We start from the raw sequence: 14704 nt of genomic DNA on the forward strand, positions 1-14704 counted from the left end.
GTATTACACGGTACTCCACATTCCGACGTGGTCCTACGTATAAATCTTATCTAACCTTATCATGGAACCGACGATACGATTTTGTCGATCGATGACGCATCTACAACGTGTACCGCAGGCATATAATATATCACGTTCGGCGGTTGTCGCGATCGTAAGCTGTCGCGCAAGATTTCGGCAAATATGTTGCCGATAAACCGAGGAAACGAACCGAGGATTAGCGTCTTTGACACGTACTATGACGACAGCAGCTCTGAATTCGATGAAACTGAAGAAGAGAGGTATGTGTTTAGAGAATTAGAAACGTCAATGTCTTATAGTGACGTCGCTATTATAATTTTCTTTTTTAGTGAGAGCGGGGGGATTTTTTACTTACTGTTGTGGTTTCACCTTTACATTTTTGTTTTGCTATTCTGTTCTAAAATTATGGTATCTTGAAAGAAAGAGAGAGAGAGAGAGAGAGAGAGATGAGATAATAGTAAATAGTGCTGATTACTATACTGAAGAATGAAAAGCTCGCGATAACACAGAAAACATGCTTTTTAGTTCGCAGAAAGACGTTCCGCCGTGGGACGCGTTCGAATGTCTTCCTCCTCCACCAGAAAGTGGATCTATGCGAAGTAACAGGTTTTTCGAGATCGTTATTTGGATCTTAAAGCTGTTCATTTATGGCGTGTTATTTACTATCGTTTTATGCAGCGGCATCGCGTCTAAATTAGCTGTTCTATTGGCCACCGCGCAGCTACGAAAGAATGAATCGTTGCTCTCTTATAATCGTACGCTAGGTAAGATTTCACGTTAGAGTAAACAACACTAAACAAAAGTTACAAAACGTACAAATATTTGCACACAAATATTCTTATGTCCTAAAGTATGGACTGCCAAGTTTCCAACGTTGGCAGTAAAGATTTTGAACGTTTAACGATGAAAAGAGATTCGACTTTGACTCATGCAGAGGCAGGTTGCGCACGCTACGTATAGACGATATTAACGTAAATTAAATATTCAAATCTAAGGTGAGATGATGGAGACGTGACTTGCAACTTGACGTTGCACGTGAGGGGATTGATCTTTCATTTCTTTTATTTGGAAGAGACATATTATCTTATCGCTTATCGTTTATCGTTTATCATACGTTATCGCAATCAAGTGTCATAGTAGGAATAGTGTGTTACGTTAGCGAAAAAGAGGAAGGGGGAAATCCTTCCTTATCCATATACGTAATATTAACGTTACAATATTAATCCTTTTACGCAAAACACTCCCGGATTCTTTTACAGATAAGGAGGAGCTGGAGGGGCTTTTTTCCGAACACACGCAGGATGACCGTGTAAAATGGACGTGGTGTCTGATTTTCATATTTCTCGTGCCGGAATGCCTCGGAGTGTTGAATACTTTGTGGCACTATCTATTCAAGGGGAAACCAAGAATGCCAAAGAAACGAAACATTCTGCTCATGATTCTGCTGGACACGCTCCACACGATCGGTTTAGTCTTGTTGACTTTTGTCATTCTACCGGAAATCGGTGCGGTACAAGGCGCCGCCATTTTCTGTTGCCTATGTTTCGTCCCAGGATTGTTGAGTAAGTGCGTACGTAATTGCTGAGAACAATAAAAAGCAACTTTTTTTTTTACTTTGACTTGCCGTTGCTATTATTATACACACACACACACACGTATAATATATATGTATAATGCACGTGATTGACGCTCGATTCAAATAAACGAGCTTTCGGAAATAGACTGCTTTTGTTCCTATTGTACAACAATATTCCGCGGTAATTAAGACGTTGCACATGTTATATATGTATAATATAAATACCGACGATGATTGAAATTTAATAGATCTACTTTCGCGAAATAACGCAAGTCAAAATGTATCGGCAAGCAAATTAAGATTGCTAAAAATTGTTGACGTACTGGCATTGACCGCCCAAGTTAGCGGAATGTTGTGGCCTTTGATCCTTAATATCGAGCACGACGTCGACGCAACGTTGATGTGGCTTTCTCCCGTTGCTCTTGTCTTGTGCTCGAGTCGCTGGTGGAGCAACTTTGTGTCGTCCCACAGCAACATCGGTACGTATATCGCGCACGTCACGTATGTAGGTATTATCGAGGTAGATGCGTCCTAAGGCCGTCTCGTGTAAAGAAAAAGAGAAAACGAGGGGGTTGGGGGAGGAGGGAGAGAGTAATTAAGATAAGAGAATAAAGTTTCATCTTCGCGGCAAAATCTCGAAAATACCTTTCAATATTTATTTCAACGATCCTTTTCTTTTCGCGAGTGTTTTTACTGCGAGAGAACCACGTTAGTTTATTATAATTTAGATGATTAAAACAGGTCTAGTGCGATTCTTATTCCGTGCGAAAGAAGATCTTCACGCAGGCCAGCACGTCGTACAAGGATATGTCTCCCTTTGGAGGATATTCATTTTTATCACGGGTGCTCTCGTTGTTAACGTATGCGACGGAATAGATGCCAGAAGCTTTTTCTCACCGAGATTCACTATCCCTACACCCCTTTATATCTTTGCCATTCAAGCTGCTTGCGCCATGATGATGTATCAGTCTTGTAAGTTGAAATGGCCACAACAATGTACATACATTATACAACTAAAAACGACACCTAATACATAAAGATGAAAGCGGCAAGCCTTTTGTCCAGGCTTACACGTAGATCCAGACCGCGCAAAAATCTGAAAGTATAACTATATATAACAACACTGTTTCAAAAGAACGTATTTGGAAGAGCGCGGCGAGAGTGTCCTGCAGTCTTTATATACCCATTCTATACATATGATATACGTTGAATATTTTTTTATCTTGCATTTTTCTTCAAGTACAAGTTCAAGAGCATGATTTTCGATTTTCCGATCTTGATCTCTTCGACAACTTTTCAGGTAAATTCGCTTACAGAACTCATATGCACCAGTTTGGTTTCGCGTTTCCAACGACGCTGGCTAGTCTGGGAGCGGTGTGTTTGATTGTGACCGTGTGCAACAAGGACATCTTTCGCAACGTTACAACGGACTATTTTTTCTTCGAGGAATTCCTGTTTGGAACGTGGGACGAATTTCTTTCCAGCTGGTACATTTGGTTCTGGCTTACATGGCTGATGTCGCAGATATGGATCACGATGCACCTATGGACCACCGAAAACGAAAGACTGGCGCTAGCTGAAAGAATTTTCTCCATCATCACTTACGATTCGCTTATGATTGACCAATGTTTAGCTTTAAATAGAAGGACGCAGAATGAAAATATTGATCGAGACCACGCGCGCGAGGAGAAGCACAAAGATGCTCCACTTCCAGTAAAGAACGTAACTTGAAGTTATTTTATCTATTTATTTATTATCACACGTTTATTATTATCACATTTATTCGTGCACGCCGTTGAATTTCAGACGGGCGACCTAAGACTCGAAGCTACCGATATTAGCTTGGACGTTGGAAGAATCGAACGAGACCTTGATAAAGATGATCCGGAGGATATGACGACACGCGATAAACATAAAGATCGAGTGACGAGGATTTACGCGTGCGCTACAATGTGGCATGAAGAGAAGAACGAAATGAATCATTTGGTAGGCAGTATTCTGCGATTGGACAAGGATCAGTGTGCGATACGCGTCACGCAGAGATATTACAAGGTTCACATCGAGGACTATTACGAATTGGAAAGTGAGTCGCGCGCGCGTCACAGACAATATTATGACTAAATGCGTAAAGAGCGGACCATCTATCGTAATGATAACGTACAAGTCACAACGTTTGTGAGACGTAGTTTTTGAAAATATTTTCGAAAAATTTAGCGAGCGAATAGCCATAAAGAAACGTATTCAATACCGTTGTTGAATGAATGTTGTACGCTTTTGAACGCAGCACACATTTTCTTCGACGATGCATTTTGCTGCATGCACGGCTGCGTTGATTTGTGTACGCACGATGAAAATGAGACGCAAGTCAATCAATATGTGATTACGCTGGTGGAGACGGTCCAAAAAAATGTGGAGAACTTGTGCATGCGTTCTTTGCCGCCTACTAAATATCCGACGCCTTACGGGGGTCGTCTTGTGTGGACGTTGCCAGGAAAAACTAAATTGGTAGTTCACCTGAAGGATAAAAACAAGATTAGACACAGAAAACGGTGGAGTCAAGTATGAGAAATAAACGTATGCCCATCAAGTCGTTCTCTAATAAAACTTTGATGAAACGTTGCACACGCGCATATATGTACGGCATTTCAGATCAAGTCGCGCGACATAATATATGATCACGATATAAACGTGAATAAGCCGCGCATTAAACCTTTATTAGAGACAACGTTAATAAAGTAAAGTAAAGGAAAATCCGAGCGAAATATCCTGTTCACGTTTTTCAGGTCATGTATATGTATTATCTTTTGGGCTATCGTCTAATGGGACTACCGATCGATATAGATAGGAAAGAGACTATTGCCGAGAACACGTACATTCTTACATTGGACGGAGATATCGACTTTCGACCGGCCGCGGTTAAAGTTCTGGTGGATCTGATGAAAAAGGATAGAGATCTTGGTGCCGCGTGTGGGCGAATACATCCGGTCGGCGTAGGTATGCGGTATATGCGGGTTGCGACAAATAAAAAATGTCAACGATCTCCGTTAAGATGACGTAGAGAGAACGTATTGTTATATATATATAATTGTTGGTAACTGTGCGTGGAGAACGTACGATATCAGAGTTTCACAGTTCTTTATAACACGTAACCGATATACAGAGAAATGGACGAAGAAAAGTTTTAGTATTTATTATTAAACAAACAGCTTTTGAGACCCTAACGTTCGTACACGTTTCTAATATACGGAAAAGAGCGCGCTTTGTTTGAAGCTCTTAAGCGTTTTACTGTTCGTTACTACAGGTCCAATGGTTTGGTTCCAAAAATTTGAATACGCTATTGGCCACTGGTTGCAAAAATCTACGGAACATACGATCGGTTGTGTTCTGTGCAGTCCTGGCTGTTTTTCGCTCTTTAGAGCGAAAGCGTTGAAGCAGCCTAACGTGATGGCGAAATATGCCACCAAGTCTACCGAAGCCAGGCATTACATTCAGTATGACCAAGGTGAGGATCGATGGCTCTGTACATTGCTTCTCCAAGTAGGTTCACGGGTAAGTCATCATTTTGTGCGGTTTAAAATATCATGATATATCCATATAATATATTACCTATTTACTAAGCACGATATATTAAAAGTACAAAGATCTTTCTCATAGATTTAAAGTCTAACTGAAGCCGCATATATATATCTTTCGAACGGTCACGTTGCTCAAGTAGTGAGAAATATTTAACGTTAATATAGCTTACGTTTCAAGCTTAAATATCAAGTAACAAGTTAACGTGGATATGTGTATTAGTGCGTGCAGATAGCAGAACGTTCACGTTTTGGACCGCGGTCACGTGACGAACGTTCGTCGCGCGAGTAACTTGCCAGTTTGCGGTTTCTCTGGATAATCCGTGTCGCCGCTCGAACTCATACAACGATATCTGACTGCGTATTTTCCTGACGATTGATAAACGTTGATCTCGTTATTATACATATATTATTCAGCGCTATTTCTAAAGAAATAACACGTTAGTATTTAAATTACGGCTTATATATGTATTTACAAAGATTCTCTCTTTTTTCCCGCTCTTCTTAAAACCAGGAAACGCCGCATGAAAGATACAGATATAAAAACAAAGTAAAAATTTTAACGTGCTAGCATTCGGAACTTGGTTGACGTTAAACACGTGTATTTTGTACGTCAGCAAGTAGCGTTGACGTTTGATTCTACAATAATATATATTTCACGATGTCTGGTCATTCTTTTGAAAAATGAACGTTGTTGAAGGATATATTTTCTCACTAGTGTTATGTAGGTACAAAAATATTCAACTATTCACTATTTGTTTCTACCAGGTCGAATATTCGGCAGCGAGTGACGCGTATACACATGCACCAGAAGTCTTTAGAGATTTCTACATTCAGCGACGCCGTTGGATTCCCTCCACTGTCGCAAATATTTTCGACTTGTTGATGACTTCTAAAGAGACGAGGAAGGTGAATAACGATATCTCGTGGCTGTACATTGCTTATCAATGGATTCTAATGGGTATGTACATATATATCTAGTGGATAACATTTTAATAATCTATTAAATCACGTATTATTTATTAAAGGGAGTACAATCCTGGGACCAGGTACTATATTTTTGATGCTGGTTGGCGCGTTTGTCGCCGCGTTTCATATCGACAATTGGACCAGTTTCTGGTACAATCTAATCCCAATTGGCGTGTTCGTCGGAGTTTGCTTCGTTTGTAAGGAGCGCATGCAGGTAGGAAACTCGACGGGTATCTCATAAAGATATTGAGGATATTTGAAAAAGAAAACGTTATTTAGTCAGTAAATGTGGATTATAAGAACGAGGTCAAAACAAGAATATAAGTGGCTTTGCAACGTGAGCTCGCTGTATTAGATGAATTTTATTTCAAACAGAGAAGGAGGAGGAGGAGGAGAGAGAGAGAGAGAGAGAGAGAGAGAGAGAGAGAGAGAGAGAGAGAGAGCAAGAAAATGCAGCTGAAACCATTAGATTTAATATGACTATAGGATACTTTCTACGACTGTGCTAGATTAATCGACGATTATTGCATATGAACATTACATTATACATTTATATACAACATCATGCATCAGTACATTAGCGTGGGTTTACAGTTATTAGTAGCCGAGATTATCAGCGCTATATATGGCCTAGTGATGATAGTCGTCCTGGTAGGAATTATGTTGCAAATCGCCGAAGATGGATGGCTTGCACCTAGTAGTCTTCTCTTTTTCATTGTTGCGTGCCAAATGACAGTAGCTGGTCTGTTACACCCTCAGGAAGCGACTTGTTTACTGTGCGGTGTTATTTACTACATTACCGTGCCGTCTATGTACATGTTGTTAATTATCTTCTCCGTCTTCAACGTGCATAACGTTACATGGGGCACGCGTGATTCCAAGAAACCGAATGTCGTAAGTTTGCTATTCTCTAATTTTAATTTAATTCAGAGCAGATTGTACAAACTGTAAATACACTGTGGAAAATACGTGATAGATTAGTTCCTTAACTGTATGTTTTGCCACTTACTACACGTGCGCGCACGTGCAGAGAACGTACGTGAAATACGTTGAAAAATAATCATGTTATAATTACAACGTAAAAAGACTCTTCAAGATGAGCAGCGATCCGCAGCACGCAGCAATCTATCCGGGTTCGTGATAGGAAAGAGAAATAAGCAAGACAAAAATGAAAAAGGTACATTGGAGTTTTCCTTGGGGAATCTTCTCAAATGTGTTTGCTGTATTAATTCAGGAGTTAGTTATGAAGAGAAGCGGTTGAATGAAATCAACGAGTCTCTACAACAGATGAACAAACGTCTGAACTTACTAGACAGGTTCGATATGGACTTGATATTTACAGTTATTACAAAACTTTATAGTTATCGAAAATCATTATTACACTTATCTTTACGTGCTTATTTATCGGTCTATTACTATACGAGAGATTCGAATTATACAGATAATTATTTGTCTTATCTTACTCCTAAGGTGCGTTTGTATTCTACAGCACCAGATATAATTATTGATAATATATTATAGATTACATACAATAAACATGGAAACTAACAACGTTGCCCAATCATCTTCTAATGCTAATATGTACCCAAAACCATATTTCCCGATGGAGGAAACAATAGAAGAGGAAATGCATGAAGGAATCGAGTTACAACACATAACCGATAAAAGTGATCGAGAAAATGTCATCTACAAGGATGTCGATGACGACGAAAGTGACGTTCTGACGCAGGTGTCAGCAACCTCGAGTCAGGATCAGTCCAGTTTCCTCATTAGCCCTTACTGGCTTCAGGACGAAAGACTGCGAAGAGGTGTGGTGGATTTTCTATCGAACGATGAAGAAGAATTTTGGAAAGATCTGATTGGAAAATACTTGCGACCCATTGAAAGCGATGAAGAGAGTCAAGTGAGTTGACGCTATCTTTAACTTGCAAAAAAAGGCAGAAAAATAGACAAAGTAAAAGTAGTTGGTAGAACGTCGCATACAGCTTGAGTGAGATAGAACGAACAAGAATAGAACAGAGCAAGACTACACGATGTAGGTCGTCACACACGTACAGAAAAGAATATAACATGTGCACGCTTTTGTTTTACGTTGTCGAACATTGAAGAACAACCATCCAGCATTTAATGTCATATCTTTATGTCATATTCTGAGATAATATTGAAATGATAATTTTCTGACCCACAAGATATTTATTTTATTCTCTTCTTAATTTTTATATACGTATATTTCTTTTAGAACAAAATAACTCAGGAACTGATGAACTCTCGTGATGCGTATTTATCGAAATTCTTCATGTTAAATGCTTTGTTTGTACTAATCGTGTTCCTTATGCAGTTAAACAAAGATACTCTGCATTTGCAATGGCCACTTGGAATGAAGTACAATGTTACATTCACGTCGGAAAGATTTGAGGTAAAAATCTCAATAACAATATAATAATGATTATAATAATAACGTAAGAGTAACAGTGAGGACACGCCGGACCTCGTATGCGTTTCATTAACACGAACTTCACATAGTTATTATATTTAATAACGTTACACGTGTCAAACACGTCACTTGCTTACTTTGAGAAAGGCTTGTTTCAATTTAATAATTTAACGCTCAAGTATTAAACGTGTGCAAGGGTAAAAAATTTAAACGTACATTTCACGTTCTTATATTAGGTACATTTAACGAAAGAATATTTAAGACTCGAACCGATAGGATGCCTATTTATTGCCGCGTTCATCAGTATATTAGGTGTCCAGTTCTGCGCTATGCTAGTTCATCGATTCGTCACATTTTCCCACGTACTCGCCAATACAAAACTTCCTTGTACTAAGGTAATATTCAAAGAAAAAAATTTAAACACATTAAACACCATAATATTAGGTAGAAAACACGCTTTTCTTATCTTTTTCACAAGTAAGTACATACGGTGAAAGATAAATATTATACAATCTCTATGATTTTCCTCCTATGAAAGTAACGTTATTGAAGATTTGTTGAAAATACAAAACAAGTTTACTTTAAGAGAAAGATGAGATAAAGAAGTTTACAGAAAATTAATTTTTCTTTCTATACGTAGTACGTTATATATATATATTTCTGTCGCATCATTTCTTCTCCCCAGGTAACATCTTCGGAAGATGGCGTTTTTGAAAAGCACGCTGATAAAATAGCGCAGACACTTCAACGCATGGCGGAGGACGATGTGATATTCGAACTTAGACGAAGTACCGTGACTTCTCCTAGCAAACAAAGTGCGCACAACTTAACGAAAACATCCAAGGGATCGTTGAAGATATTGGGAAACTTTGAAAAACTATTTCGACGAAAGCTTCATGATCCAAGTTCAGGTATACGTGCTCTTACGTGTTTAAACGTTTCATAAACTTTGTGTATCAGCGTATCAGTGAGAATACTCGTCAACGTATGGGAGAATCCTAGAGATTTTAAATTCAGAGCGCACTCATCTTCTCTAACGTGTACATACATATATGTTTAAATACTAAACGTGGACGCGTGAGACAGTATCACGAGAGAAAAACAGGAAGAAAGAAAATATGGATACGGAACGTCACGCGCGTATATTGAGTATCGTGGATAAGCAACAAAACAACCTAGCGACGACATTGTTTCGATTTGGTGCTTTCAAAGAACTTCTATAAAACAATGTCATATAATTCTAAATCGACGTATCGGTTTTTGCTTGCGCTTGCTTTTATGAAAGAGGTAGTGTAATAAAAGCATTTCTAGTTAAAATAAATACGACGTAGCTAAGATAACCACGTGACAAGGGACGAACAAAATTTCGGAAAACAAAGAATGAAAAATTTGAATATTGGATACACGAGATAGCAAAATGAACGTGTGATGTTTTTTTTTGTACATTGCGTTTCAACTTTAATATCTTCTTTGCTCGATACCCTTCGACAAGGGAATAAAAATAAAAACACATTATAAAATTTATTTATTATTACAGCTAATAATTGACGTTGGTTTTATTATTATCAAGTATTTACGTTATGTTTTTTCTTTTTTTAACGTTAACATGTACTAAAAGCTTGTAGTTTTTCGCGCGCACGCGTTTATATATTACATCTTAAACGCACGGACAAAGATGCTGCCGTTGGGTGTCAGCACTGACACGTGACACGTAGTAGTGTGCGTAAACATGAACTACATTAAAGCACCCATAAAACGTAAATGACGTGTTCCAAGCAAAACGATTTACACTTGCCATTAAACAAGACGTTTACACATTATTACGACCGGAGTCGATAAAAAGTTGATGAAAACGCACGTGATATTTAATGCAACACAATACGAGAATATATAGTTTTCGGATATATTTATAGATGTACGTGCAATACCCCGAGACGTGCATTAAATTAATCGTTTTTTCGATTAACAGCTAGATAGAGAGTAAACGTTCTATATTTCAACGTATTTAACATTTTGGCACCAGTGTTGGGAGTAACAATGTTATACATGTAAATACGCAAACACGCACGCACACACCTACCCATACACACACATACCCACCCACACTCACACTTCCACACAAGTCAGTGCCGATGGCATTACGCATCACACTCGGTACTTTTATTTAATACTTTTTTCGATTATCTCTCGTCTATTTTGCAGGTTTATCGCAACGCATGTCCTCGCAAATGCCGAAAAGTGCGTTTAACGCCTTTGAGCGGAGGCGATCAACAATTTTAGCAGAAAAAAGAAGGACACAGACTCAGAAATCATATGACATTTACGATGACGCTGATACGTTGAGATCCTCCTCGAATCAGGACCCTTTTCAACCAGGACAATCAAATCGTCATCACTTTCAATATGATAATCCAGGATTCAAGCGGGATGAAAATATATGAGATTTATGAAAACAAACTAACTCACGTTGAGATATAACGCAAGAAGAAAATTTATGTAACTTCTCACTTCTGACATCGTTGTAAGAGACATTGTTAATAGAGATATACCAATATAGTAAAAACGTACACAAGTTTCAACATTAAACTTACCGTAAAGTCAGCAAATGAAATAAAAAGGTAAACAACAATTTAGTAAAATCGTTGTAGCGAAATAATAGCGTATTCTTCCTTCACGTAAAACTGCAAAAATTAACTTTAACATCATCTCTTTTATATATATAACATTTTTTTCTTCATCTCTCTCATAATCGTTGTTATACGCGATATTTAATATAATATTGCGTTTTGCATATTGACGAAGACGTCTCAAACGTACGTGAAAAAGATTCGAGTCTAAACAGCGTGAAGACGTTAACTTAAATGTTATAATACGTTCACATTCAATGATGATTGATGAGAGTTAATGCCTCTTTTGACTTTTATATCCTCGAGATCCTGACGATTTCCCATCTTTAGGGCTTGGAGGAATAACGATACGTCCGGCAGCAATCTCATTTCGATCGGCGGACTCGTCGATTTGTTTTTGAGCATCGAGGAAAAACATGAGATCCCGGTTTTGCTCCTTCAACGTGGTGATCTCTGCTTCTTTGGTGGCCACATCATCTTGCAATTTCTTGTATTTCGCCTGCCATGAAGTCTGGTTCAATTGTAGGGCCTTTCGCAAATCCTTTTCCTCCGACAATTCTGCTTGTATTTGTGCCAATTTGTTGGTGGAATGCTGCAGACGCTTATCAAGCGTCTGCTTGTCACGCGTGAGCGTCGCGAATTGTTTCTGATAAAATAAGGAGTATATATATATTTTTTTTCTTTACGATGTACGTAAGAGTAGTACATTTGAAAAGAGTAGAACAGGAAGAGGGAGAAAGCGAAAGAAACGTCGGAAAAAAAGAGACGAGATGCAATGTTACGTTCATTACTATTTTTAAGACGTATACCTTTAAGAATAACGTACCTTAACGTGTGAGTTTTCCTCGAGCACTTGGTCCAATTTATCCCTCAACTCGGTAATTTCTGCTATGGAGCGTTGCTCCATACGCGTGAGCCTCTCTTCATAGTATTGTCGTTGCGTTTCCAACTGTGATGTTAACAAATACGTGAACTCTAACTGCACCGAATCTACCTTATCCTCCACAGTGGCACCCTCGCTCTTGGTTGCCGAGCGACCACCTTCCACCATTTTACCATCTTTATCCTGCAGTAGCCGATGCACAAAATTGTCGCCTACGTAATCCCAGACGCGATTGTTGCCCACGTGCATCGCGTAGCAATGGTGCGTGTCTCGGTAGTGTTCAAACGCATGACCCTGATGATAACGCGAGCAGCCTACGTGACCGCAGATCAAGCAAATCCACAGTGCGTCCGTGCCGGTATCCGCAACTGAAGAGCAACCACACAAAAACATATTAAAAGAGGCCTCTAGTACGATAGAAGATGTTTTGCCATCCATCTCCTTTCTGAAAGACCGAGAAATATGCTAATATACACGGCGCGTATACACGGCGGACGTTACGCGAACACGTTCAAGTACGTTTCTACAACTTCTCCTTTCCTTTTCTATAAGCGTATGTTAACGATTAACGTGACGTCTCGTCAAGTTTACTTAGTATAACAAGTCGGAGCACGTGGACGGAACACTTGCCACATTCCATGCAACGACTATCCGCCAGTGGCTCTGGCGTTTGTGCGTATCGACAGATCGGACAGGAAGTGTCACCCCATTTGACGAGGCAGCTGGAGTGGAAAGTATGGTTGCACAATATCGTCAGAATTCCATCGACACTCTCGTCCATTCTTTCGAGACAGACCGGACACGCGGGCAACTCTGTGTGCCCGTTCAGAGGCATTCCATTGTCCCCCATTTCGACTCGAGATACAAACACCATGTGACAAACCACGTCTGGTTCCAGAGAGTTATAGGGAGCACCGTTGAAAGTTTCGTAAAATTCGCTCGCTGCACTCTAAAATGCCATAAAAGCTTACTTTTACTTTCGTCAACATATCTTTAGTTGGTTACGTCTTTGTACAAAACTTTGTCACGTATTCTATTATACCTTAAACTTGTATTTACAACCCTCTCTTTAAATGTTTACGGGATATATATACTTGATTATATACATACGTCAAATGTTTGCTTTGAACCCCAACTTTATATACATATATGCGTATAAAAACGTGGCCAACTTTTCCACGTTACGTCAAAACTTGACAAAAGCGTGAAAGTACACGATATCTCGTGCTCAAACGTTTGTTCGCTCACCGACGATCTGAAAGTGATCAGAGCCATATACTGATTTGGACTGCCGTCTTTGAGGATTCTAAAGTATTGTATGTCTTGATGACAAGCCGCTGTGAAAGTTAAAAGATCGTGGCAAGTCATTGTTGCCGGTACCGATAGGATACAGATAGTATGACTGCGATCCGCAGCGCAACGCATTTCAGTCAGTTCACTGTAATGAAAAAAAAAAATGAACGTGTGAATATACGTAATAACATACTTTTAAGCTGTTGATACAAAAGTATTCCACTTGATTCGGAGTCGGCTCAAGCCTTCGCGGAAATGCCGAGAGAACGTGCATTATTTTACAGTTCGTGTATTAGCAGTTTGTGCAGCTTTCCGCGGTTTAGTGTATACGGTCATAAATCTTTGTAACCAAGCTTCAACGTGGACGTATATCAAGTATTATACCAAGTCCCCATCTGACATCAGCTGTGTGGACGGCTCTTTCAATACTTGCGCACGTCAAAGCCATAACGCATGTGGGTGATCCGTGATCACGGTGACATACGTAGGTATAAAAATGACGACTTACTCTTCCTTGAAGAGATGGAGGATACCTTTCGTAACTTCGACAAAGGGGTTTCCAGAGATAAAACTTATTTGATCGGGTGAGGTGCAAGCAGCGGCGCCAGTCTCTCCTGGACCAGAACTCGCGACATGCGTCGACGTCGCAAACGACGTCTCTTCGGACGTGGTTCTCGGAAACAAATGGGCGTTGCTTGTGCTTTGGCTCGATAATAACGGGGACATGGTTTCTGCCACGTTTGTATAAGTCTCTACGTTTATATCTCTTGGTTCTCTGCAACCTCTCGTCTTCTTCGCAGCCATGGTGCCTACAACATTTGTTATTTACACGTACACGGAAAAAAGGGCGTACATCTCACCGCGTTATCGCGTCTTTGGTAGAACACGAAAGAACGTGGAAGAAGGTACAGCTCTACGCGTGTTTTTATTAAGGTATCCCAACGTACATACACTTACATGCACGTATATCGGTATAGACTATAGCTTCGAGAGACATTTCGTTGTCGCGCGATGGTCGATATAATATACATATAAATATAAATATTACGCAAATAATAATACGATAAGACGAATATAAGACGTTTATGCTCACTGGTGGTTTCTTCCAACTCCGAATCACAAATCTCGATGCGAATAACGCACAGAGACACCAAGACAGCGGATGACGTCATGCCACATACGTGAATTACGACATATTATGATAAACATTTCTCTTTATTTATATTAGGACGCCATGTGTGTTAACGCTACCGCTACCGCCGTCGTACATATACCACAGTAGGTACCCTTTACCGACTACCGACGACAGCGCGCGACTGCGAATGCGAA

The 14704-nt window shown here is 39.6% G+C and overlaps 2 protein-coding genes and 1 long non-coding RNA gene across 9 annotated transcripts; 1 reads left to right on the forward strand and 2 right to left on the reverse strand.

Annotated features, from left to right (window-relative positions):
• The first annotated feature begins 139 nt into the window (after positions 1-139).
• On the forward strand, positions 140-11201 carry LOC143899531 (chitin synthase chs-2). 4 transcript variants are annotated; one of them, XM_077409878.1, is made up of 20 exons: positions 140-281; positions 547-620; positions 700-785; positions 1281-1583; positions 1846-2076; positions 2339-2569; positions 2898-3319; positions 3404-3680; positions 3882-4156; positions 4381-4591; positions 4899-5146; positions 5938-6130; positions 6198-6352; positions 6733-7032; positions 7225-7454; positions 7660-8041; positions 8378-8554; positions 8809-8967; positions 9258-9483; positions 10775-11201. In XM_077409878.1, exons 2-20 carry the CDS (start codon positions 583-585, stop codon positions 11011-11013), a joined length of 4383 nt encoding a protein of 1460 aa, XP_077266004.1. In that variant the 5' UTR covers positions 140-281; positions 547-582; the 3' UTR covers positions 11014-11201. The 4 variants fall into 4 exon arrangements, with proteins under 4 accessions (XP_077266004.1, XP_077266003.1, XP_077266007.1 ...); XM_077409877.1 differs by having other exon boundaries at positions 146-281; positions 547-785; XM_077409879.1 differs by lacking the exons at positions 547-620; positions 700-785 and having other exon boundaries at positions 148-281.
• LOC143899535 (uncharacterized) lies at positions 1066-3987 on the reverse strand. 3 transcript variants are annotated; one of them, XR_013257528.1, is made up of 4 exons: positions 3846-3987; positions 2912-3173; positions 1921-2693; positions 1066-1602 (listed from the first exon to the last, which is right to left on the reverse strand). It is a non-coding gene; the product is annotated as an uncharacterized LOC143899535 (long non-coding RNA). The 3 variants fall into 3 exon arrangements; XR_013257529.1 differs by lacking the exon at positions 3846-3987 and adding an exon at positions 3375-3503; XR_013257530.1 differs by lacking the exon at positions 3846-3987 and having other exon boundaries at positions 2781-2921.
• On the reverse strand, positions 11046-14703 carry LOC143899532 (BRCA1-associated protein). 2 transcript variants are annotated; one of them, XM_077409882.1, is made up of 6 exons: positions 14469-14703; positions 13884-14184; positions 13331-13520; positions 12713-13031; positions 12026-12450; positions 11046-11845 (listed from the first exon to the last, which is right to left on the reverse strand). In XM_077409882.1, exons 1-6 carry the CDS (start codon positions 14545-14547, stop codon positions 11474-11476), a joined length of 1686 nt encoding a protein of 561 aa, XP_077266008.1. In that variant the 5' UTR covers positions 14548-14703; the 3' UTR covers positions 11046-11473. The 2 variants fall into 2 exon arrangements, with proteins under 2 accessions (XP_077266008.1, XP_077266009.1); XM_077409883.1 differs by lacking the exon at positions 14469-14703 and adding an exon at positions 14333-14468.
• Position 14704: the final 1 nt, after the last annotated feature.

The sequence above is a fragment of the Temnothorax americanus genome, unplaced genomic scaffold (genome assembly GCF_048541705.1).
Source record: "Temnothorax americanus isolate GAGA-0224 unplaced genomic scaffold, ASM4854170v1 Scaffold271, whole genome shotgun sequence".
In the NCBI taxonomy this organism is placed as follows: Eukaryota; Metazoa; Arthropoda; class Insecta; order Hymenoptera; family Formicidae; genus Temnothorax; species Temnothorax americanus.

Excerpts from the sequence above, each read along its gene's own strand:
- LOC143899531 (XM_077409877.1), top strand. The coding sequence starts at position 184 with ATGTTGCCGATAAACCGAGGAAACGAACCGAGGATTAGCGTCTTTGAC. Across the intron at positions 2,570-2,897 it reads CATGATGATGTATCAGTCTT|GTAAATTCGCTTACAGAACT; the intron begins GTAAGTTGAAAT and ends ACAACTTTTCAG. Across the intron at positions 6,131-6,197 it reads TTATCAATGGATTCTAATGG|GGAGTACAATCCTGGGACCA; the intron begins GTATGTACATAT and ends TATTTATTAAAG.
- LOC143899532 (XM_077409882.1), bottom strand. The coding sequence starts at position 14,547 with ATGACGTCATCCGCTGTCTTGGTGTCTCTGTGCGTTATTCGCATCGAG. Across the intron at positions 14,185-14,468 it reads GGAGTTGGAAGAAACCACCA|GCACCATGGCTGCGAAGAAG; the intron begins GTGAGCATAAAC and ends CAAATGTTGTAG. Across the intron at positions 13,521-13,883 it reads CTCCATCTCTTCAAGGAAGA|TGAACTGACTGAAATGCGTT; the intron begins GTAAGTCGTCAT and ends TTTTCATTACAG.